General features: G+C 38.2%; 1 protein-coding gene across 28 annotated transcripts in view; it reads right to left on the reverse strand.

Annotated features, from left to right (window-relative positions):
• Positions 1–1,442: 1,442 nt before the first annotated feature.
• LOC144956536 (EH domain-binding protein 1-like) overlaps positions 1,443–25,838 on the reverse strand; it is a 98,801-nt gene continuing 74,405 nt past the window's right edge. For 17 of the 28 annotated variants that reach the window (XM_078887263.1, XM_078887273.1, XM_078887224.1 and 14 more), the window contains 2 exons: positions 5,437–5,551; positions 1,443–2,548 (listed from right to left, as the gene is read on the reverse strand). In XM_078887263.1, coding sequence (XP_078743389.1) covers positions 2,461–2,548; positions 5,437–5,551 — 203 coding nt within the window. In that variant the 3' untranslated portion in view covers positions 1,443–2,460. The remainder of the gene's footprint in view (positions 2,549–5,436; positions 5,552–25,838) is intronic. The other 11 variants (XM_078887141.1, XM_078887158.1, XM_078887133.1 and 8 more) reach the window with 2 other exon arrangements.

A 25,838-nucleotide genomic window follows, 5' to 3' on the forward strand; every position in this document is an offset into this window, starting at 1 on the left:
ATTCCTGTACCGATTTTGACCATTGATGACTCATCGTCTCGCCTAACCTAATGTTTTTTTATTGTTTGTTTTTAAGAGTTTTACGGCGCTTGCAATACATTTAGGTCCTATCAGCGCCAGTAAAAAAGCAGGAAAATTGGATAGAAAAAGCATTCTAGATATACAATTAAAAAGACATAGGGAACAGATGTAGATTCCAAGAGCACGCTATCAGTGTACTTAGTTTGAGATCACTAAATGTCTCATCCACGCACCAGCACAAGATCTCACGAATACACTCAAATCTTTACAAATCACTTGTTAAAAAGAATATTTTTTTAAATACACAACAGAGAGATGATTTATAAGGAAAAAAATATCTCCTAAAGCTATAACTATACATTTCACTGTTTCCCTCCCAGCCAAGGACTCCGGCCAGGACAAAACTAAGTAGTCTCATTCCAAGACAGAAAGCAATTGGAAAACAGATACAGGGGGACAGAAGACAGAACAAGTACCTCCCTGCCCACTATGGGAGGTTGGGAACCTATCCTAATTTCCACCAAAGTCTAATCATTAAAATAAATAAGTATCTCTGTGTAATCAATCTTTTAGTTTTTGTGATTTTCCTACATCAAGACCTACTCCATGTTTTTGGGAGGTTTACTTTTGGGTTTTCAGGTTAAAGCTGCAGTTTCCAGTTTTGCCAGGGTTGCCAGATTCATTTGCGCGAACTTACAGACTTGGTTACTGGACCGATTTTAAAGAACTGAACAAGTGTGTATGACAGGTGCCAGACAAAATAATAAAGAAAAATACAAGAAAAAAACATATCAAAAACTCAGTTGAGGTCGACTGATTATTTGAGATGTTTTTGTTTTCTTGTATTTTTCTTTCTTGCTTTGTCCGGCAGCTGTCATACACACTTGTTCAGTTCTTTACTTTACACCGGTGCCTGCTCCTTAATTTCTTAATTTGATATGGACCGATTTTGATTGTTGATATCTAAAAATAATTTGTCTCGATCCATCTTAATCTCGACTTATACAGACCTGCCTACTTGACAATTTTATAATTCGTAATTCGTAGTGACTATAGTTAACTTTAGTACCCTCACAAAGATCAAATAACACTTCAAAATGTATCAACTTTTAAGTTTCAATAAGTTTTAATGACAAATGACTCATGAAGTTCTGAAATTGGAGCCAAAATATGGTAATTCTACGAATTTTTCTTTTTTTTTTAAAGTAGGCAGGCCCGCCTTTATTTACCTGAGAATTATGCGGGTTCTCCGCATGTAGGTATAAAAGGTTGTATTATCTTCAAACTAGAATCTATGGGGTACTGCTTCCTGCCAAGTCACACATAACCAATTAGGCACATATGGAGTCATAACAATATGACAAATACAACACTGATAATTTCATTTGTGTGTAATTCTGGAGGTCAATTTTTAAAATAAATTTATTTATTTTTTAATTTAAAAAAGATAGATCTCGAAAGAGCTGAAATGCGAGCTAATTTGAAACGTAATCATCAAGAGATGATGAATAATACAAAACCAGCAAATAACCTTGCAATTCAACCCAGTAAGACTAAATTTCCTTCAATGAGTTCAACTGGATTTATTGTTACTGTAATCTCTTGTTGAACACGATTAGATATGGAGTTTGGTGAGAGCAAATTCAAACTCTACCCGTAAAACAACTTTCTGTTGGTCTTTGAAACTTTGCGCGGGGGGTGGGGGGGGGGGGGGGGGGAGGGTTTTAATTGGTGATAACCAACGGAAACTTCCTTGATGGAATAGTTAGAGAAAAAAATATTAGCATTAATTCATTTTAAAAAGACACACACACACACACACACACACACAAAAAAATCACGTTAAAGAAAAGTAACATAGCACCAAGAACAAATGGGTAACACGTTCATAAAAAATTATTAGGACCTTCTTTTAATTTTTGAGTGAATAAGAGGAAGCAAAATACATGTGTAACACAAAAATATAGGATGTTAATCCTATTCTGTTCAAATTATTTGAATTACGCCAGGTATTGAGGGACGAAAATATTGTTCGTCCTCTCCTCCCAATCATTCTCAGAAAACCTAGTCCCGTCACAGATGTATTTATCCCATAACATCCCTTACCTAAAGACTTTTGCTTTGATTGGATTTTGACCTGAACAAAAAATACTAACGTAAAAAAAAATAGTTAAAAAAAATATATTATTTTTACTTTGGCCTCAGAATGTTTGCTTCAAATAATATAGGTGAATGTGAAATAAGAAGACTGCAAAGTTCTTTTTTTTTTTAATCTTAAAGCATAGACTTTTTTCATATATCTACGGTTTCATATGACCACCAATTTGTCTTCTTTGAAGCAAGGCAGGGGGGGGGGGTGGTAATAATTTATGGACGTTTCACTGACAAATTTTCCAGGTCAAGATGAAACAAACTTTGTGAATAGAATCGTTTTCCTTGTTACTGTATTGAACAGGATTTATCCTCATCTCTCAGATTGTAGTGCCCGGCTTGAATACGCTGCTCTAACAGTTCGTCATCCTCAATCCTGAAAGGAATAAATAATATATATAGTTACTTTTTCTATTACAGGGTTTGTTTGGAAAGTAAAGGGCATAAGGAAGAAGAGGGAGAGCGGGAGCGAGAGAGATGAGAGAGGAGAGAGAGAGAGAGAGAGAGAGAGAGAGAGAGAGAGAGGAGAGAGAGAGAGAGAGAGAGAGAGAGAGATCATCTGAGAGGAGTGAAGGTGATAGGAGAGGGTAAAAATTGGAAACGCCTAGACATAAGCAGATGATCTCTCTCAGATGATCTCTCTCTCTCTCTCTCTCTCTCTCTCTCTCTCTCTCTCTCTCTCTCTCTCTCTCTCTCTCTCTCTCTCTCTATCTCTATCTATCTATCTATCTATCTCTCTAGCCATCTTAGTTTTGGGGGTCTGTTTGACAAAAATCTTAAAATTTCAGCCTAATGAAGTCATTGAGTCCTGCTCACTCTTCTTGTTTCTTGTTTCCCTAGTTCATAAAATGCTTTTTCATTTTGGTCAGAAAATGTTCACTTCATATCTCGATCGATACAGATAACTCCCAATTAAAACACTAAATTGTCACTACAGTATATATCGATAGACCCGCATAAAATACGTTTTAGATTCGGGTTGTTTTTGTGTTTTTTTAATTGGTTTTTTTACTTTGTTTTTTGTTGTGTGTGTGTGTGTGTGTGTGTGTATGTGTGTGTGTGTGTGTGTGTGTGTGTAGGTGGGTGTGTGTGTGTGTTTTGATACGTTGAGATGTACTTTATCTGTTAGTTATTTCTGAAGTTAAAGTTCTCTGGCTGTCTTGAAAAAGACATTGTATCCATGGAAGCGACAGATGATTTCCATGGTTGTTTTTCTCCCATCTCTCTTCTTGTGTGGCTGAAGCTTCTTTCTACCTGTGAACTTGTGGGTAAGAGTTTTGCCAGGGAAGGTGAAATTGACGAGGACAGGACCAAAGCTTTAAAGACACCCCGTCCATTGGCTGGGATTTCCGTCTTTGTTGTAAGTCCCTGTCCACATCCACCAGAATGATAACCATCAGGAATGTCACAACATTACACCAGATAATATCTCCATCCCCTTCAATATGAAAGGATAACACTTCATGGAGGAGCCTCGAAAGGGTCGGAGCATTTATAAAACTATTATCACGCCAGTGTGTCTGTATGTGTGTGTATGTGTGTGTACGTGTGTGTCTGCGTGCGCATGAGAGAAAAGAGACCGTGTGTGTATGTGTGTGTGTGTGTGCGCGCGCGCTTGAGATAAAAGAGAGAGACACACACACACACGGAGAGACAGACAGAGAGAGAGAGAGAGAGAGAGAGAAAGAGAGAGAGAGAGAGTATGTTTGGGTAACTTTCAAAACGCAATAAGTCGCATTTTCATCAATTAGACAAACTACAATTTTTTGTCATTTATTTAATGAGAAATATGTGTCTTTCTCTGGTAATTTCAAGGTGTTCAATAGATTGCTTGAGAGAATCAACTCATTTTCTATCTGGCTGGGATTACCACGTTTCGAAAATCACATCCTCAAATAAAAACTTTTATATACGCACTTCCACAGATGTACCATACTCGATGCGCTCAACCATGTTTCATGTATCCCTCCAGCAGGCCATATGGAACCATATTTCCATTTTATTCCGAAGCAGTCGCCTGTTAGGCGCACTTTTTGTACTAACACTCTTATACTATCCGTCACTGCCTATAACAGGTACTCATTCACTCCTGCGTCGAGTGGGATAATGTGTGTTAAGTACCTTACCCAAGGACATAAAGTCGAGACCATAATCTTCCACGATCACGGTCACCCATCCGGACAGTGATCATCGTTTGACTTTTGTTACAAGACGAGTCACCGTACCCCTGAGCCACCTAACTATGATCACGTGATGGATTGGATTATGTTTTACGCAGAATCATAATTTGTGACGCTTAGTCCAGATCGTCTCTCTCTCTCTCTCTCTCTCTCTCTCTCTCTCTCTCTCTCTCTCTCTCTCTATATATATATATATATATATATATATATATATATATATATATATATATATATATATATATATATATATATATATATCCAAAAAAAAAAAAACAACCCCAAAACAAAGAAAACAACAAATAAACAAAAAAGACAACCAAAATATGAAATGGGATGAAATCATGACAGCAATCAACAAATCATATCAAGGCCTATTATCGGATTACGAGAACCAGTTGAATGGTCGAGAGAGACGGCAGCAAAATGAATAGGAAGAGAGAGAGAGAGAGAGAGAGAGAGAGAGAGAGAGAGAGAGAGAGAGAGAGAGAGAGAGAGAGAGGGGGGGACCTGCAATTAAATTTTTAAATCTCTCTTGACGTGTTTTAGAGAATACTAGGGTAGGAGATGAGATTGGTGATTGATAAAGTAGAGCTGGACAAAGGATAAACAGCAACGGTCTAAACAACGTCATATAACATGGCAATCAGAATTTCGATCACCAGTCCGGGAAGACTGATGGTTTGGGATACTTATTCATCATTCTTGCATTTTTAAGCTGTTGGTCTGATTTTTCTTTTAATCCTTTGTTTTTGTTTGTTTGTTTTGTTGTTGTTGCGTTTTTTTGGGTTGTTTTTTTTTGGGGGGGTTTTTTGTGTTTTTTTTTTTTGAGGGGGGGGGGGGTATCATCTTACATAAGCAAGTTAACGATTGTGATCCCAACCTACGACGATCGACAAGGAAGAAAACGAATCTGAGGACAGTTCTTCATTTTCTTCCTTGTCGTTCGTTGTAGATTGAAACCGTAATCGTTAAATTTGGTATTGTAACATACGTGGATTTTCAGATGTTTATCTTGCACCGGTGCCTGTTCCCCAAAAGTTTCACTTTCACTGCCATAAACGAAATTCAACCAAAATCTACTCACGCTCTTTCCTGTGAGTCCAGATGCTGGACGAGTTCATCCCTCTTGTTGACAACCGCCACCAATTCATCCAGCAGGAGACGCTCTCGTCGTTTTTGGGCCTCTGTCTTCTGCCAGTCTGGGGTAACCAAAATAACGCCATAGATAACCATCAATGGATAATATATGTCAATTTGTAGTCAAGTCTGACATTGCAATATATAGCACAAAACAAACAACAACAAATAATAAAAGAAAAAAGAAACCCCTAACAGGCAACGTGCAATAATATATAAAAATTAACATTTGACCCACTCGGGTATGGGTTAATTATTGGACGGTGGTACTGTTTCATGAAGGCATTCGGACACATACACACATATTTAATATCGCCGCCTGTGTGCCTTTTTTTCTCTTTCGTGCCATGAAATAAACCCAAGAGCATGACAAGGAGTTACATGTATTTAACCAGTTAACTGCCGTACTCTAGAAAAATTTGCATGTAAAAATTTGGCCAGAAAACTTGTCCTTCAAATTTCGATCAGATCGATGTAAACGATTCTCATCTTGGCCAAAAAAATAAAACAAAACAAAACAACAACAACAGCAAAAAAAAACCCAAAAAACACTCAAGCCTGGGGCTTCGCAAAGTTCCAGGTTTGAGAGTTTTTGCCAAGATGAGGATCATTTAAATCGACCGATATTTGAAGGGTGAGTTTTCTACCGAAATTTTTAATACGACGTCTTCCACAGTCCGGCAGTTAACTGATTAAAACAGGCAGCAACAAGAGACCAAGTTAAACCTCCTCAAAACGTCTGAGATTTCCATCAAGAAACGATGAGAAGAAGATGTGTATCCAGAGCAGCAGATGTCCCCAATAAAGGGGTCCCGGCGATCGTATTGATTCTGACACGATAATTGTCTTGTATACAGTAGTTGTGGCAGTTTTTACCTGTCCTGGTACGGCACGGGCCAAACGTCAGTCCCAAATATGTCACAGATCGATTAAATATAAAGGGGCCGACTTGTTACCTCTCTTTGATGGATAATGTTATTACCAGTAAGGGGTTGTTAAACTGTCGTAAACAAAATGTTACATGTACCGCCATCTTCAGAGCGGCATGCACACATGCACTATTTCAATAATGGACAAGTACCAAAGGTTTTCCGGAAGGGGGGAGGGAGGATAAAACGAAAGAATGTGGAAGAGAAGAAAGAAAACAAAAAGAAAGAATGACAGAAAGGTCGTGTTATGGAACATGATGTCCATTTTACAGGGCAACCGTTTTTACCGGTTTCAGAAGTGTAAAAGGAAAAGTCACATTTGTTATATTAACAGGGTGTTGATCCACCACAAAGTGTTTCCCGCCATGATAATATCGTTATACAATAATAAACTGGTGAAAACGGGGGTAGAATACAAATTCTCCACCCCCCCCCCCCCCAAAAAAAAACACCAACAACAAAAACAAAACACTTCAATTATGAATCACAATAGCAGTATTGACACACACACACACACACACACACACACACACACACTCTCTCTCTCTCTCTCTCTCTCTCTCTCTCTATTCATTTATTTTTGTTGTTGTTGTTGTTGTTGTTGTTGTTGTTGTTGTTGTTGAAAGATGGGTGTTGGCACTATTTTTAACAAGACTACTGTCATAATATTTTTCTTTTACTTTTGATTAAACTCTTATTCGATTGTGTTATGGACGAAGGATAAAAGCAGAAAGGACTTGGGGTTTTGTTTTGTTTTGTCTCATTTCCAGGAACAAAACTACTCTTACAACTCTGCCACGTAACGACAAAAACCTTTTCTTACCTTTTTGGCAGGACAACCCGACCTTCCTATTTAGACATACGAAAATTATCCCAAACTCCACTTATGTCCCTACTCCCCCCCCCCCTCCCCCACCCCCACCCCCAAAAAAGGTCTTAGACGTTGTGCGACAGACTTCTTACACTTTCTTTATCAATAAGAAAGCTCAATTTTTTGCCAGATATTCACGTTACCTTTAATAAAATAAATATCCCACAGACATCAGTTCTTTTACAGCAGCAGCAGTAGTAGTAGTAGTAGTAGAAGTAGTAGTAGTAGTAGTAATAGTAGTAGTAGTAGTAGTAGTAGTAGTAGTAGTAGTAGTAGTTGTAGTATAGTAGTATAGTAGTAGTAGTAGTAGTAGTAGTAGTAGTAGTAGTAGTAGTAGTAGTAGTAGTTGGTGTTGAGTAGTAGTAGTAGGTGGTGTTGTAGTAGTAGTAGTAGGTGGTGTTGTAGTTGTAGTAGTAGTAGTAGAAGTAGTAGTAGTAGTAGTAGTAGTAGTAGTAGTAGTAGTAGTAGTAGTAGTAGTAGTAGTAGTTGTTGTTGTTGTTGTTGTTGTTGTTGTTGTGGTTGTTGTTGTTGTTGTGGTGGTGGTGGTGGTGGTAGTAGGAGGAAGAGGAGAAGGCGGATACAATTGTAATAACGATACTTTAAAAGCATTGAGGATGAGCATGATATCATATTATGACATAGTGAACTTTCGTAGAGGGAAGAGATCCTGACTGGCAGGTATCACTTTCCATGGTGAAAGCCAGGACTGGTGACAGGGGACAATATTATTTCGTGTTGAAGTATCAAACATGGCGGATTGGGCTTAGCAACTGGCACGCGCAAGTGGGCGAATGGGGGGTTGGGAAGCAGGGTCGTAGAGGATAAAGACAAAACTATTAGAGAAGACGCGACAAGGTTTTTATTTTGTTAGCGGAGATGTAAAGGCTGAGGGGGTTAAGGAATCGTGGAAACGGCCGGATGGAGCAAGAACTTTTGGAGCCTCTTGGTGAAAGGGGAGGTGATGTTTGGCTGTAATGGCACAAGGCAAGAACTGACAGGAATAATAATGGAAGGGATACAGAGGGGGACAAAGAGGTCCAGGTATCGGTTACATGTTGACCGTCGGTCTGGGAGAGATGGATGGATGGCAAGAGATGATGGGACAGTGTGAGTGGAGGACAGCTGATCAAGTAGTAAGCCGATTGTTTTAATGGTGGAGACGATGGTAGCCCTTGTGTTGATGAGGATGGTGATTCTGATGATGATGATGATGATGATGATGATGATGATGATGATGATGATGATGATGATGGTGATGAGGATGAGGTTGATGATGATGATGATGATGATGATGATGATGATGATGATGATGATGATGATGACGACGACGACGATTACAATGATGTTGATGATAATGATGATGATGATGAATTACACAACGAACATTAAGGCGAAAACGCGTTACGGTGGTGATAGTGTACAGATTGAGGGGGTTAAAATAAGGCACGATAAGGAAATAAACAAAATATGTAAACGTGATTTCTAATTAATGGCCAAAATATTTAATAAATTTCCAACATTTAGAGCATAATAAATAATCTTTCTCTCTTTATATTTAATTGGACCTAATTGCGTCCGTCGGGTGCACGTAAGAATATATATATTATCTCAGAAAAGCGAGTGGAGCAGCCACTTACGTTAAAAATAACAATGAGTAGAGGGGTGCCAGATGACAAAAGATAATAAGAGCTTACTATTTCCTTTATTCCGCGGGTTTAATACGGTTTACATTTCGTTTATGATTAAATGAGACCGTGCAATGCAATTAGTAAAAACCCATAGATTCAAACCCTCAACCTGTCGATCCACAATTAACCACGATTGATGTGTCCTTGGTGATTGAACCGTCGAGCTGGTGGGGAGATTCAAACACCCACACGACAGAAGGCACAAGAAAGCAAGGCGGTAGACGTTAGCAGGAGCGTGGGTTGTCACATCTCCATGTAGCCGCTGACAGGCGTCAAGACAGCGACACGGTGATATCGGGTTGCCAGCCTTTCACGGGACTGGAACCCGAGATACAAGCGGCCATATGGCCAGGACTCTCGTCACGACCTCATATGACATTCCAACAGCGCTCTTCTCAATTGATGGCAGTATTATTCTCAATAATAATAATGGATAAGCTTTATTTATGACAAAAAAATTATATGCAATTTAGGGTTCCAGGAACATAGCTGCAAACTCATTTAAGAAACATTTACCGAGATGAGTGCGCCAAGAGGCAATCTGTAGCGCGTCGACAGACTTTTTAAAGCTTATCAACTGACAGTGGTGGATTACGTTTAGTAGACTTACCCGACCCCATTTTAAGTTGTTTTGTTGTTTGTTGTTTGTTTGTTTGTTTGTTTTTTGTTTTGTTTTTGAGGGCAGGGTTGTTGTTTTTTTTACCCCCCCCCCCCCCCCGAAATGAATGAAATATACCACAAACTTAAATTCACTAAAATGTAAATTGCTAACATGCTGTCTAATCTCCATGTTTTCATTTAATTTTACCACCACATTCTGAACTATAACTAGAATGATGCGTACACAAAGATGTAAATTTAATGACTATGACATCTACCAATACCACCAGTTATATTCTGTCATTCACCATCTCTACCATCATCTGGTGTTACTACCTAATACACATGAATACCGAAATTTGAAAATCTGTATCACACTGTGGCCAACTCTTATTCAGAAACAAAGATAATAAATTCACTAAATCGGGTCAAATCTAATATATTATGCAATTAAGTATTTTTCTTTCACATTATTTTTTCCAAGCACAAACATTTTTAAAAAATTCTTATTGTCTACCTTAAATGTTTTCGTAAGTTATGATTTGGTGTATTGTTGACGGTCTGCTATTCATAAATTTCACTTACATTTATTACCTCCTTTTCATATTTGACAAATTGTCAACTTCAGGAACAATGTCTGACTAAACCAGTTTTGGTAACAAATAAATATTTCCCCTACTGAAAGTAATCTTTGAACTTATTCGTAAGGAGAAAATATAATGAAAATATGATCACATGCACACAACAAAAAACATGCAAAATACCCTTAATTATATCCGGGGGTGGGGGGGGGGGGGAAGGGGGGGATAGAGAGAGAGTAAGTGAGTGCGAGAGATAGAAAGATAGATAGATAGATAGATAGATAGATAGATAGATAGAGAGAGAGAGAGAGAGAGAGAGGAAGAGAGAGAGAGAGAGAGAGAGAGAGAGAGAGAGAGAGAGAGAGAGAGAGAGAGAGAGAGAACATCAAATGTGGCCGGTTATGAACCATCTGAATGTCATTTCAAAGAAAGAATAGCAGCAGTGAAACCATACTCAAGTCTGAGACCAATAGATATATTACACGCGTGATACCTCAGTTTGCAGCGCTCTCGCCTCAAAATCAAAATGACTGGTGTGGATTCCGTAAGCAATTGAAATTGTATCCGATACCCCAGACAGAGAATGTGTGGCTGGATCTTCAGATCTAGGAAAAAAAAGTACTGTGTGATAAACTAGCGTCCTATCCAAAGGACAGCAAGCAGTTGGCAATGTCCGCCCGGCTCCATGGATCTAATGGCTCCAAAGGTTGTTGTTTTGTTTTGTTTTTTGTTGTTTTTATTTTTTTTTTTGTCTCGCGAGACCTTTGTCATTGTGTCATGGCCAATATTCTAAAATCAATGTTTTTAAAAATTTCCTCTTCCAAACTCAGAGACTATCTTGACCTTCAGATCCAATGCTTGACCAAAACTCGCCCGTGCCAATAAACGGTAATTCATCTGACATGGACAATACAATCAAAGTTGAAACAGTCACAACTGGATTAAAAATTATTAATTAATTATCAATTAATTCCAAGTCGGAGTCTAAGACGATCAGAGTATCATTTCCAATCATCTTAATAAATGGCTTATATATATTGAGAATGAAATAAGCATGATCAAAATTGGTGTCAATGATATTAGGATATAATTGTAATCTATATTTCGTATTATAGCAATCGTATGCCAAGAATTAACCGGTTATCTACGCACTCTAAGAAAACACGTATCTAAAAATTTGGCCAGAATACTCTTCCTCCAAATATCGATCGATTTAAATGACCCTCATCTTGGCAAAAACTCTCAAACCTGGAAACTCGCGAGGTCCCAGGTTTAAGAGTTTTTGGCCAAGATGACGGTCATTTAAATCGATCGATATTTAATGGACGATTTTTCTGGCCTAATTTTTAATACGTATTTTTCCAGAACACGGAAATTAGCTGATTAAAACCCACAAAATTGGCACATGCCGTCATATCAGAATGATAATAGTCAATAATCATAATAATAATAATAACGTCAAATATTGCTTAAACACCAATTAAATTATTCTTATCTTTCAATACAGGTCACGGAGTCAATCGTGATAACAGGCTAAAGAGTGAAGGACCTTTTGCATTATATCACAAATCTGTATTCAATATATGGTCATGTATTGGCTGTAACCAAGACAGTTGCTGTGTTAAAATAGACTTGCCCATATTAAGACCTTCGATGAAAATTCAAACCTCAAATTTGCTACCAGAGCTAAATCAAAGACCTGAGTCCAATATCTGGCGTGAAATATAAATAACTGTTTTCTATCCTTAAAAAAAAGAAAAGCATCCAACGTGACATGGAGCGTAGACACTAGGACCCACTAGGACTTGTCTTTTGACGTCATTATTTAGGTTTATGTGGCGTCTCGCGAAGCCATCGTTATGTTATAGCCTGATACTGAAATCCAAAACGACTGGCAGTTTAACGTCATTAATGAGTTGTCGTTAGTAGAGCTCATGGAAACAAGTCATTTCATTGGTTCAACTATGGAATTTAACTCACGATTTGTTTTCTTTTGTAGCAAAAAACTGGCATTTTGACGTCATTTTTTGGTCAGTATCAGCGTGGCCTTCGTAAAGTTATGGCCTGATACTGACCAAAAAATGACGTCAAAATGCCACAAAAGAAAACAAATCGTGAGTTGTATTGAATAGTTCAACCAATGAAATAACTTGTTTCCATGAGCTCTGCTAACGGCAACTCACTAACTAGGCGGTGCAAAAACCAAATAATGACGTCAAACTGCTAGTCCTTTGGATTCAGTATCAGGCTATAGATAGAATGCGGTTGCTAAGGAGTTCACAACATTGCCATCCGAAGTATAACGGACCAACACACAAACTCTGTGTAACCATGAACTTTATAGTCTGGTTAATACAGTTTAGTGAGAACAACTCACAAACGCGGATGGCAAAAACAATAACAAAGGCTTGATTGACGTCATCTGCATACTATCTATAACATAACGATGGCTACGGTATCAGGCCATAACTTTACGAAGGCCACGCGTCTAGTGTGTTGTCGTTAGTAGAGCTCAAGGAAACACGTGATTTCATTGGTTGAACTATTGAAAACAACTCAAGATTTGTTTTCTTTTGTGGCCAAAGACTTGTCTTTTGACGTCATTTTTTGGTCAGTGTCAGGCTATGAGTTTACTCTGGCTACGCATGGAGAGGGATACCAGAAAACATGTACTCTGCCAGAAAACTAGCCTTCAAAAATCAATCGTTTAAAACATCCGCAGCTCGTCAAACTCTCAAACTTGACACTTTAAAATGTCTTCAAGGAATCCCCAGGTTTGTGAGTTTTTGACAAAATAAGGGTCTTTTTAATGGATCGATATTTGAAGGTTGTTTTCTGGCCAAAGTTTTATAAAATGTGGTTTTTCTTCAGAGAACAGCAATACTGTCCTACTCTGATAAAACTCGTTTTTTTCTTCATTTTGGCCAGAAAACTTCAACTTCAAATATTTATTGATTAAGATGATCTTCAATTTGTCAAAACTTCTTAAGTCTCGGGATTGAGACTTTTGAAAATCGAAATTTGAAGTTAATGCTTCTGGTGAAAAAGGAAAGTAGAAAAAAAGAAAAAAAAAATGTTTCGTCGGAGCACGACAGTACACTCCATGAAATATAAATTGATATCCCAGCTTCTATCTGGAGGAGTAAACAAATGAGACACCGACGCAAAATTATTTCTTTGGAAGTCTTTGGTTTAAAACTTTTGGATCATTTTAATATGTTGATATATGAAGTAAAAAAAAAAAGTTCTGATCCAAACTTATTGTTGTTTTGCTGTTTTTTGTCTATTTTAAAATAAAAACTTCCTTGAAGCATCAGAGCGGTTCAAGTGGTAAAATCGTCCGGAGATGAACAAATCAATAATTGAAAGATACGATCATTAACAAGCAGGGTTTAATTTTACTTAAACCTGAAATCAGATCTCGTAGTTTTCATCAAAAGAGCATTAATTGGCACGCGCCGGTGGGTCACCAACCCACATTCGTATCAATTATCACACGAGACTAGCTGGATTGACCAGGTTTGTTTATAACTTTGACAATCTTTTCTGAAAATGTTTAATTAATCAATGATTATATTGAGAATCAATCAAAAATTGTTACGATACACAGGGAATTTACATGAAGTACAAAAGTTATATAATTCACTCGTGTTTAATATTGATAATTCAAAGACGGCATGACTTAGTGTGATCGTCTTATTGGTTTAATAAAAGTTTTAGGAGTTTAACGATCTTGACAAATATAAAGGTTAAACCAGTGCCAAAGAAAAGAACTTTGAGAGATATTTTTTTTCGATTTGAATAAGATTGTTGAATTCGTTTCCATATAAAGAAAATGTCTTCTTTCAAAATATTGGAGCAAAATAAATCCGACGTAGTCATGAGCTGAGAAAATTTGTTGGCCTAATGGTGAGATACAATCATTATATTATAGAATAAGAAGCTCTTTCCAAACAAACTTGAGAGTTCCTCAGTGCCTATGAAATGCGCTTAAGAAAAAAAAATAGAAACATAATGGATTCGTTCAGGGGAAGAGGGGAGTGAACCAAAGCAGAGATCTCCCTGCCTCTTTACCCAGGCTTGGCTCTCGCGAGTTTAACAGAGACGCCGGCATGGGATGAATACCAATATTCCGACCGCTTTTAATACATAATCACCCACAGAGACTGGTTACAAGAGAATATTAAAAAAAAAAAAGATTTAAACCCACATCTGACTGCCTCCCTCACGGCAAACGATCCCAGCAAGGATTCATGCAAAACCACGCAATCTCTTTCCAGTAGAAGAACAGAATAAAGGACCATGAAACCGGGGGGGGGGGTGGAATGATAACCAAGCTAATAAACTGCATTGCTACTCCAATGTTATCTTATAAATTAGTAAGTACTTGATTTGATAATGTATTCGCCGAGACCATAATGTGGTCTAAAACCTAGCGTGAGTATTTTCAATATTTAGATCTAAAAATGTAAGGTTTGTGGCCCTTTTGGATGGTAGTGGTGGCAATGGAGAAAACTGTTAAAGAGTTAGACGGATAATATTAGTAGTAGTGGCAATTTTGGTGGTGGTGCCGGTAGTACAGTAAAAAGAGAATGTGTGGTGGCAGCCGATGTGACATTAAAACCAATTGATTTCCCATCAGGCACAGCCCATTCTCCCCACCGTAAGCCGGTGACAAATGGCTCTCCGTGCCGATGGCTGATGCCTAAGCCACGACTTCATTGACAGACACCAGCGAGTCAGCACAGAATGTATCACCATCACCACCCATCACAGCTGACCGTCCTCAGCCCTTGATGCTACCATTATTAAAAGCGAAGAGATTATAATTTAGGGAGAAGACAAATTTATTTTCCACATAAAAGTATACATAATATACAGCCTTCTTTTCGGCGAAGGACCTGAAATCACTGATTATCAAGGGTTTAAACAAAAATTTTCAAAAATTCGGATTATTTATGGAATTTGTGTCCCTTAGGATATAAAAGCCACTATAATATATATATATATATATATATATATATATATATATATATATATATATATATATATATATATATATATATATACAATCTTGATTGTTGGATCAGTGGTCTTTTTAGAGGTTTAATAAATGACCGTTGTAATGCAGCTGTTGGCATTTATGTGTGGAACAATAGCTTGTGTTTTATCTTATCAGATTCTGAAACCTGAAATAGAAACAAAATCTAAGACCGCTGTAATGGATCATTTGGCATAGATCTCTGACAAATGATTCAATACAGCGGGGTTTGTTTTGTTTTTTTAGTATACGGACAGACTAAAAAAGAATAAAAAGCATGAAATAGCACGCAACATCGATATACGAGAGAGAGAGAGGGGGGGGGAGGGAGAGAGAGAAGAAAGAAAGAGGGAAGAGAGGGGGAAAGAAAGAGGGAAGAGAGGGGGAAAGAGAGAGGGGAGAGAAGGGGAGAGGGAGAGGGGAAAAAAGAGAGAGGGAGGAGAGATACAGAAAGAGAGAGAGGGGGGGGGAGAGAGAGAGGGGGAAGAGAGGGGGAAAGAGAGAGGGGAGAGAAGGGGAGAGGGAGAGGGGGAAAGAGAGAGGGAGGAGATATACAGAAAGAGAGAGAGGGGGGGGGGGAGAGAGACATAATTATAATATATAAAGATACGTTATATAATTCGATTGATTGTAGACTAGTTGTAGGGAAATACCAGCACTGCCGTCAGTGTGTCCTCGTCATCAGCCATCTGGACTCCCCTCACGACATGAGCGACAACAGCGGTCGTCAAACATACCCCCTACAACCACAACCGCGATCACAAACCGCTAATAATGAACCACCATTGCCAAATTATTAGAACCCGAAAGGAATTATTTAATCTATCAAATGCCACATCAACAACAACAACAACAACCGCCGTCACTATCAGAACTATAGGCCGCCAGCTACACCTCGCCACGACAATTCCTCCATCATGATCCTCTTACCCCACAACGGTCTTTTGTCCGCTGCCAAGACTTGTGCGGTCATGCAGTGAGTGTAGACCGCTAACTACCGCGTTCTCATTCAAAGCCTACGCCACAGATCCAAAAGATATATCTGGAAAGACCTCCGCCAACCAACAGGCGGCGACGACGACCACGACCATTGAAAGAGCATTATCAGCGTAGACCATCAACACAATCCCAAACTGTCCGATCTACCTCCAACTTTACCCCTCCCGCCTCCTCCTACCTTTTATTTTCTCAGTAGCCTTTTTAGTCTTCAAACATTCAAACATTGAAACAAATTAAGCTAGACATATTGGGCAACGGGCAACAAGCCGGGGTTTCTAATAGGGCTCATGCCATTGTTCCCTGCCATACAATTTGGACATAATCGAGCGCCATCTGATTTCTCATCTCTCATATCCAGCTCTATCTAACCACCTCCCCCCCCCCCCCCCCCCCCCCCCCCCCCCCCCCCCCCCCCCCCCCCCCCATCTTTTTTTTTTTTTCCTCCCGGGCCGGTAGTGGAGGCAAGAATGGCGGATAATGGTGGATATTTCGACCTTCACAAATCAAGGTAAGACTGACAAGACGAACAATCAATAACAGACAGGCACAGCGTATGATATGCCAACTTATGAATTATTTATAATGTAATTAAAGACTAACCTCCATATCTAAAAGACGAAAAAATTAAAACATTCTTGGGAAAGAAAAGAAACCAAGACAAGACCGAAAGTTTTGTCTAAGATTTCACATGAAGTAAAATCAGAAAATAAGAGACGACAAACCAAATGGACCATAACATTAAAATATACTGTAACATATTCAAAATTTCCTTACTATATTCAGAAAATGGTTCTATTCTCTCCACCAATTCCCCAGAAACTTTAGAGAGAGAAAATCACGATATGAAATAATGTGTAGTACGATTGAAATATAATTATATATTATAACCCTGTCTGTATTGTAGGTTCCTGTTTTAAGTTTCTCAATTTGAGACAAAGGTCAGTAAAGTTGGCATCTTCGGCCTTGGGGTTTCCCCCCCAAAATACTACCCAAAGGTACCACATACAGTGGAATCAATGAATGCATCCATCAACTTAAAGATCTTCATGATTAATCAAACTCAACCAGGTGACCCTTCAGCCCGCTGGGAGTTCTGAGAGTTTGTGGCTGGAAGCAGACACTCGACAGCTGCTATTGTGGGGTGAATTAAATAATAGAGTTAGTCATGACACTCTTGAATGTGTACAATAATAACTATTTGAGTCACCAAAACACAAGATTAAGACGGCGGCCACACCGGGGTTTTCCCGGCTACGGGATTAGACAGGACCAAACAGATCGGCGAATTTGTCACTTTAGTTGTATTGTAGTAGAACTTAGTAAGAATTGATTATTCCGATGAACGAAGAATTAGTAAGGTACAGAAAAACCTTGCAAGTAAGGGATATCCTTCTACCTCAATAATTGTTGAACCATAATCTATGCGTTTTGTCCAGGACTTCACCTTACTCCATCTCTCAATCAACATAATATTATTATAAGAACGAGTAACAACCTCACTGTCTTATGTCCATGGGCAAAGATGTGAAAATATTAGGGAAAACTTCTTATTTATTTAATTATAGATTTATTTATTTATGTAATTATTTATTTAGTTAGTTAGTTAGTTATCCATCTAGCTTTTTTATTTTTATTATTATTTTTTATTATTATTATTATTATATTATTATTATTATTATTATTATTATTATTATTATTATTATTATTATTATTATATCATCTATATTATTTATTATTTTATTATTATTTTATTATTATTATTATTACTATTATTATTATTATTATTATAATTTTAAAAATTATTTGTCTGTCTCAAAAAATTGATTGTTTTATTTTTTTAATTACACGATTGAACGAACGATGACAAACGAGTCTTTTTGGCGCTTCGATAATCACATGACTTATGATTCAAACTATGTTTAATAAGGTAATGAGAATTGCAGTATTTGTGGAACAACCAATTCCTTGCGAAAGACTTGCTGACCACCCGTTTTTCGGTTGCTTTTATTTTCTTTTCAATGTTCCGTTATAACAACACGAAATTGACGAGGATTTGTCGGTTGTTGATTCAAATGGCGTCATATCTGACCTCTCTAAAGGTCTGTATAACAAGTGATGGGATTAAGACGACCGTTTTTATGACGAGATCTCAAGACGCCGGTTTCTCCGAAGTCGATGGCCCGCAATTCCTTGTTAAGATTTGTGGCATCTGTTAAGAAAGAGCCGAGCCCTTCAAACACCTGGCTGGTAGCAGCTCGGTGTAAAGGGATGGAGCCAGAGGTTGTGATTTACATTTATTAAGACACAATGTTATAGAGAGATGTTGTAGGAGATTGAGACAAGAATGGGGCACAGGATGCATATATCATCTATTATCCCCTTATAGAGAAGAGGTCGGTGGTATCAGTATACTGCACTGTAGTCCTTCAGAACCATTTGGCCCAAGGAGCTGGAGTTTATCTCGGTTTCTATACCGTGAAACGGACAATAGCAATTGTTTGCTATCCTTTGGATAGGACGCTAGTCTATCACAAAGTACTTTCCGCCAGATCTAACAGACCCAGCTAGAGTGCTGGGTAGACAGGTGGATCAGAGAGAAAAAAGTTCGACTGCCCACGGGATCGATCTCGGTCGCTTTGCCTGTGAAGCGAGTGCTCTCCCAACTGAGCTATCGGGATCCCGAGCATAATGCATAACCTAGGCATACTAGACTTATTTTCACAGTGGACAAGTAACTTTTGTATCTATAAATATCGTTTAAATAAGATGAGAGAGAGAGAGAGATAGAGAGAACGAGAGAGAGAGAGAGAGATAGAAAGATTAAAGAGAGAGGTGGGGGCAGAGCAGAGAGAGCTAGGAGAGAGATGGGGAGAGAGAGAGAAGGGGGGGGGGAGAGAAAGAGGGGGGGGGGGGGGGAGGGGGTATATAGATAGATAATAGATATTACGTGAGACATTGATAGGCGGACCATTTTTAGAGAAACTGCCGAAACAACGGTGTCGGTGTACAATGAGGTGAGACATAGATAGATAGATAGATAGATAGATAGATAGATAGATAGATAGATAGATAGATAGATAGATAGATAGATAGATAGATAGATAGACAGACAGATAGACAGATAGATAGATAGATAGATAGATAGATAGAAGAGAGTGGGGGGGGGGGGAGTGAGACAGAGAGAAAGAAAGAGAAAGTGAGAGAGAGAGAGAGAGAGTGTAACGAAATGCTTCCATGTAGGCGTCAGTTTACGACAGGATGTACGTCGTCGTAGTATTAGTTGTTGTTGTTATTGTAATCCCTCCGGAACAACCCTTCTTTTGTTGATACAGGTCGTATCAGATCATGCACCTATGGCCCGGAAGTTTGAATTAAACTACGTAGTGTGGGTGTTATTGTGAGAAAGGCATCAATCTTGTTTTCTCCGTAAACTTATAAGCAAAGTAGGATCCCTGTATTCTACGGGAGTGACTTTGTTATGGTATGGCTTGATTGATATCTCGTAACTATGGGGCTGACGAATTTATTTATCCTTGATATGAGGATGTCCGGTATCAGGATGGGTTGTTGTTGTCCATGATTATGGAATCTGGGGGAGTTTTAAGGAATTTCAGATGTTTACGGATATGACTAACATCCGTTTGTGTGGGTAGAATTTTGCTTCGTTTGCTTGATTTTTGCCTATAAATGCCAGAGTTTTGAGCAGTTTCTTCAGACCACTCAGCGGAGTCTTTTAGGCTCATTGTCTCAAAAGAGACCAGACAGCGGAGTCTTTTAGGCTCATAGTCTCTAAGCGATAACCACAGCGGAGTCTTTTAGGCTCATTTGTTTAACTCTTGTGTAGAGTTGGATTAAAGTCTTGTGTAGACTTTGTAGTGCTCAAAGTTCGAGCTGAAACACGTTTTGTGTTAACTCTTGTGTAGAGTGTGATTTAAGTCTTGTGTAGACTTTGTGGTGCTCAAAGTTTGAGCTGAATCAAGTTGTGTTATAACTCTTGTGTAGAGTTTGATTAAAGTCTTGTGTAGACTTAATTTGTGATTTCAATAATCTGTTCGGCTCTGGTGAGATTTTGAATAATATGTTGTGATTACAATTATGATTGTGTTTTGATATCAATATCATAATATCACTTTAAATTTTGATTCTCAATTAATTAATCAGATAATGAAATTAATTGTGTAATATATTCTTGTTGTAAAGAAAATAAGCTTTTCTTGCTATAAAGCATTATTATTTCATATCTACAAAGTAAAGCAATATTAATCAACATTAATAAATTGATTTGTTAAAGTAAAATAATATTTACTCATTTAAAGTAAACATATTGAGTGAGTTCGAATATAGATAGAGTTATATTCGTATGATTATCATATTATAACAAATCATTTTCTTTCTTTAAAGTGAATGAGCCGTCGGAGGCTGGGCTTTAACAAGCCAACTTTAGGCTATACACTCATAGCTTGACACTAATAGAAACTGAACATTTGCCTGTTTTATAAGTTACCTGCGAAGAACCATTTGCTTATTTTAATATCAGAACATTGAGAAACAATTGATCTGTTTATGAATACTGTGAAACCAGAACAATTTCAAGAAGAGACAAATTAACAATATTAGAACAACCTTACAGTTTTGTTGAATATCAAGAACACTCTTTTGGCTTTCTTCTACACGTCTGGATTGTGTTTAGTTAGTTAGTTAATCATTAGTTGCCTGTATGACTTTGATGGTTGCAACCTATCTGTGAGATTGTCTGATGTGGTAGCGGTTTGGTAAAGTATTGATAATTAATTGATTTAATTATATATTTTCATATCGCTTTCATATCATATTCATCATTACACATCTCCATCAATTTGTCATCCATCTATTTGATTTCATACTTATTACATCTATCATTTCATCTTCATATCTCATAATATCTTTGTTATATTGTAATAAAACATATCTTCATTTAGCTTCAAAACCTTTATCAACGTATTGTGTTTGGTTATTGATCGGTGTCGTAGCTTGAATATAGCACACATAAACAAGGTTGCAAACTGCGCTACATAAGCATACGGTTTACGTGCGCACTTTGTGACAGAGAGAGAGAGAGAGAGAGAGAGAGAGAGAGAGAGAGAGAGAGAGAGAGAGAAAGAGACCATAGATGTTGGTGACAGACTAGATTTGACGCCACAAGCCAATTATATCCTGTCACAACTACGTCACGTTAACAAGAAAAAGTACGTCGTAGTTCTTTCTCTCCTGGCAATTTTCTACTCACACAATCCCCAAGTCTGCCGTTCCTGGTGAGACTAGGCACGTGTCGGTTTTGACTGACGAAATGACACACGCACACACACACACCTCCATCTCTAACACCTGCTGTCAAATATGGTGTCTAACTGGAATTGTGACACACTATTGGGAAAGTGAAAGTTTTCCATTCAGTCATGTATGTATACCTGTCATTTGGGAAACTTATCGCCCTGGCGATGATTACAGCGATGAGCACGGTCAGATGACTTAGGAATTCCTATCAGAGTCAGAGAGTTGAGACGATGCCTCACTGCTTGATTGATCCATAATTGAAAATCATCAGACACCCCCCCCCCACCTCTCTCTCTCTCTCTCTCTCTCTCTCTCTCTCTCTCTCTCTCTCTCTCTCTCTCTCTCTCTAACTCTCTTTCTCTCATCCAACACATATACATAAGACACACACACACACACACAAACCCATAGGTTTTCATCTTTCACACATGGTAAGGTGTTTGACCGATATTTTTTTTTCTGGTGAAACATTGAATTTGAAGCCTGCATTAATGTTTTAGAGAGAGAGAGAGAGAGAGAGAGAGAGAGAGAGAGAGAGAGAGAGAGTAAGAGAGAGAGATGGGGGGGGGGGAGGGAGAGAGAAGAATATACATTTGATCAATGGAGGCGTGGCCAGGTATGCGATAGACAATATAGAATATCCCTCGTGCTAAATGTCTGGAACCCCATGCATTGTAACATCCGCACAAACATCAGAGGTGGCCACCACACCACAGCAGTAGCTGCTCGTCGCAAATCCCTACGGCGCTGACCACAACACAAACACTGTCCGGAGTCTCTCTCTTTCTTCTTCCCCTCCCCTTCTCCTCCTTTTGTTCTATTGGCGTTCCGTTGTCTGAATTTTTCAAAATGTTCCAACAGCCTTCCAAATATTTTTTCCATGACTAAACAACGGAATGCAGTGGACAAATAATGACGGACAAGACGACCAATAACGAACGGACGGAGGGCGGGCAGAGAAGAGGAGAGAGAGAGAAGAAGAAAAAAGAGAGAGACCGTGTCATATTTATCTCGCCTCGGTGCGCCAGATGGACAGTTTCTTTAGCAGTTGAAAGACTTACCACCAGCGATGCAAAAACATTGGGATAGAATAGATGTACTTAAGAAACCCTAACGGGAATGAATTGACCGCTCCATTAGATCAACGAAATAAGTTTCCAAGACGTAAATTCGTTAAAACGGTTGTCTGAAAGTAACAAAATGATGGACGGAGTTTGCAAAAGTTGCGTTAGAAGTATTACCAAAAAAAAAAAAAAAAAAAAATTAAATAACAATTTTTAAAAATCCAACACCCCCATCCTACAACGCCAAAAACAAAAACAAAATCACTCTCATATCTTTAAAATATTTTAATGGTGGAGGGGGGGGGGGAGCCCAGTTAACTCCCCAGCACCTCATCCAAACCTACAGCAACTGTGAATGAATGACATATTGAGAGCTCTATGTGTGCACAGAAATAATTCAAAAAGATAAACAAGGGAGCTTTGACGTTGCTTTTTTTTTTTTTTTTTTTTTTGGTAATAATGATGTTGCAAAATAATCTGGTTATAAAACTGAACACTGCCTGTCCAATTGACCAATATGAGGACATCATCACTGTAACCCGACACAACTTTGTAATAGTATCTAAAACAGCCTGAATAATTAATGGAATCTAGTCGGATTGGTCACGTGATAATCATCCAATCGTTGACATGGGCTTTTCAGTATTGTGTGAGATGTTGAGGGAGAAAACCATTATAGGCTAATGGCACGCTGCGTATGATTGTCTTTCCTATGATGATGATGATGATGATGATGATGATGATGATGATGATGATGATGATGATGATGATGATAATAATAGTCATCATCATCGTCATAGTCATCATCATCATCATCATCATCATCATCAGAAGAAGAAGAAGAAGAAGAAGAAGAAGAAGAAGAAGAAGAAGAAGAAGAAGAAGAAGAAGAAGAAGAAGAAGAAGAAGAAGAAGAAGAAGAAGAAGAAGAAGAAGAGAAGAGAAAAAGAAAAGAAGAGAAGAAGAAGAAGAGAAGAGAAGAAGAGAAGAAGAAGAAGAAGAAGAAGAAGATGATGATGATGATGATGATGATGATGATGATGATGATGATGATGATGATGATGATGATGATGATGATGAAAAATAGTAATAATAATAACTTCAATAATACATCTTTAGAAAAATATCAGTAAGGAAAAGGAGGAAGGAAGGTTGCAATCTGACAGCCGATTCAAGGAGAATGTCCAGTTATTGACTGTCTTATTGAGAGACCAACAATTTCTCAAGTTGGCGTCTTTGGAGGGAATGCGGTACAAATTGTACGAAGTTTATGTCAACAACTGACATGCTTGGACGAGCAGCTGGGTAAAAAAAAAAATGGTTGAGTGAAATGACATCCAGAACAAAAGGTCGTAATGGGACCCTTCAATGACAAAAGGAAGTATCCCCGTGATACCAACAATTCAATATATGATAGCTCTTTACACATAATGGGAGCAAGAGCTTTCATAGATCATGAAAATTTGAATTTTTTTTCATCTTGATGAAGATTTGAAATTGACAGTGGTCGCCGCCGTGTTTGCATTCTAAAAAGGTCACGGAGATTGACCTTGAACCGAATGGCTTTGAGAATATCATTTATTCCTAAACAGCGACGTACAACGCAGCGAATCAAGTTTGTTTCGTAATTTACCTGAGATAATTTGAGGGGTAGATGCGACGTGTACATATATGCAGGTCTGACATCCGAACGTAATTATGGGCCGAGTTTAACACTGTTGAAATGGACAATATTTTGCATTATTTTTTTATTTTTTTTTGAGATTTCCATTACAGAAATGAGCCTATAATAAATTGCGTTATCAGACCTGCAAATAAGTACACGTCGGGTAAATGGAATCCGACTTCGACAACATAGAGTGGTTACTACATTTTTAAAGAAAAAGAATAAATAAACCCAACGAAAACATAAACAAACAACAACAAAAACAACAAAAAACAAACAAAAAACAAAGTCAAAATTCTGCAATATGAATATCCGAGTTATAATATAGAAAACGACATGAAGTGAGATAAGTATATTCTGTCTTTAAAGGGTAACATAGTCCCTATCCCTTACTTACCTCCACTAGAGAGTAACGGACCACGATGGTCATTTTGTGTGACGACTGGAGTCAATGAGTGTGAAGAAAAAGGCTCCAGGCCCCCCACGAATGTCAATTACAATTACAATCTCTCTCTCTCTCTCTCTCTCTCTCTCTCTCTCTCTCTCTCTCTCTCTCTCTCTCTATCTATCTATCTATCTATCTATCTATCTATCTTTCTATCTATCTCTATTATCTATCATACTATCTATCTATTCTCTATCTATCTATTATCTATCCATTTCTATCTCTCCCTCCCTCCCCCCTCCTCTCTCTCTCCTCTCTCTCTCTCTCTCTCTATCTATCTATCTATCGATCTATCTCTATCTATCTATCTACCTATCTATCTTCTATCTATATCTTTATCTATCATCTATCTACATCTATCTTCTTTCTATCTCTCCCTCCCTCTCTCTCTCTCTCTACTCTCTCGCTCTCTCTCTCTCTCTCTCTCTCTCTCTCTACTCTCTCTCTCAGACTTGATGGCCGGATCAAATTCAGAGCTGGAGGTAACTATCTTGCAAAACACCAGGGATAGTGAAAGATAAAAATGTACTGACCAGTTCACGATCAAATATTTACACGGCTCGCAAGACCCAAAGAAACAGCTTTATTGGCATTATCAAAATAATATACTCTTTTAAAAATCTGTAATAATGAACAACATAAAATGTGAACCTCAGAATTTTTTTGTTTTTCATTTACTAGATTATGACCAATGCTATTAGTTATTTTCATCGAAGAACGGTGTCCAAATTATAGTCTAGATATGTCTCAGAGGCAACAATCTGAGACCCTTTCCATGTCTAAACAGAAGTGAGCTAAAGAAGCGAGTTACCACGGACCATTTCTTCGTGTCCAGGCTCATTGTTACTTCTTCCCTCCCTGGAGTGAAAGATGCTAACGTAACACTTCAAACTTGGCATTCTGAAGGACTTGATCCCTCGTCCAAACAATTTCAGAAAACCTTTCTCAGCTGGACAATTAAAGCAAAACGAGCCAGAGTCAACTCAATTAATTTACTGGTCTGAACACAGATTGGATCCATTGGGACAATGTAACGTTTCGGCAGTAGATTTTGATACACATCTTTGATGAAACTCTCAGGATTGTACTTTTATATTCCTTAGCGCTTTGACCCTGGATGGACACAGCCGCGAGCAGAATAATATTGAAATT

This window comes from Berghia stephanieae, chromosome 1 (genome assembly GCF_034508935.2).
Source record: "Berghia stephanieae isolate SIO BIC M18660-M18661 chromosome 1, UCSD_Bste_1.3, whole genome shotgun sequence".
NCBI lineage: Eukaryota > Metazoa > Mollusca > Gastropoda > Nudibranchia > Aeolidiidae > Berghia > Berghia stephanieae.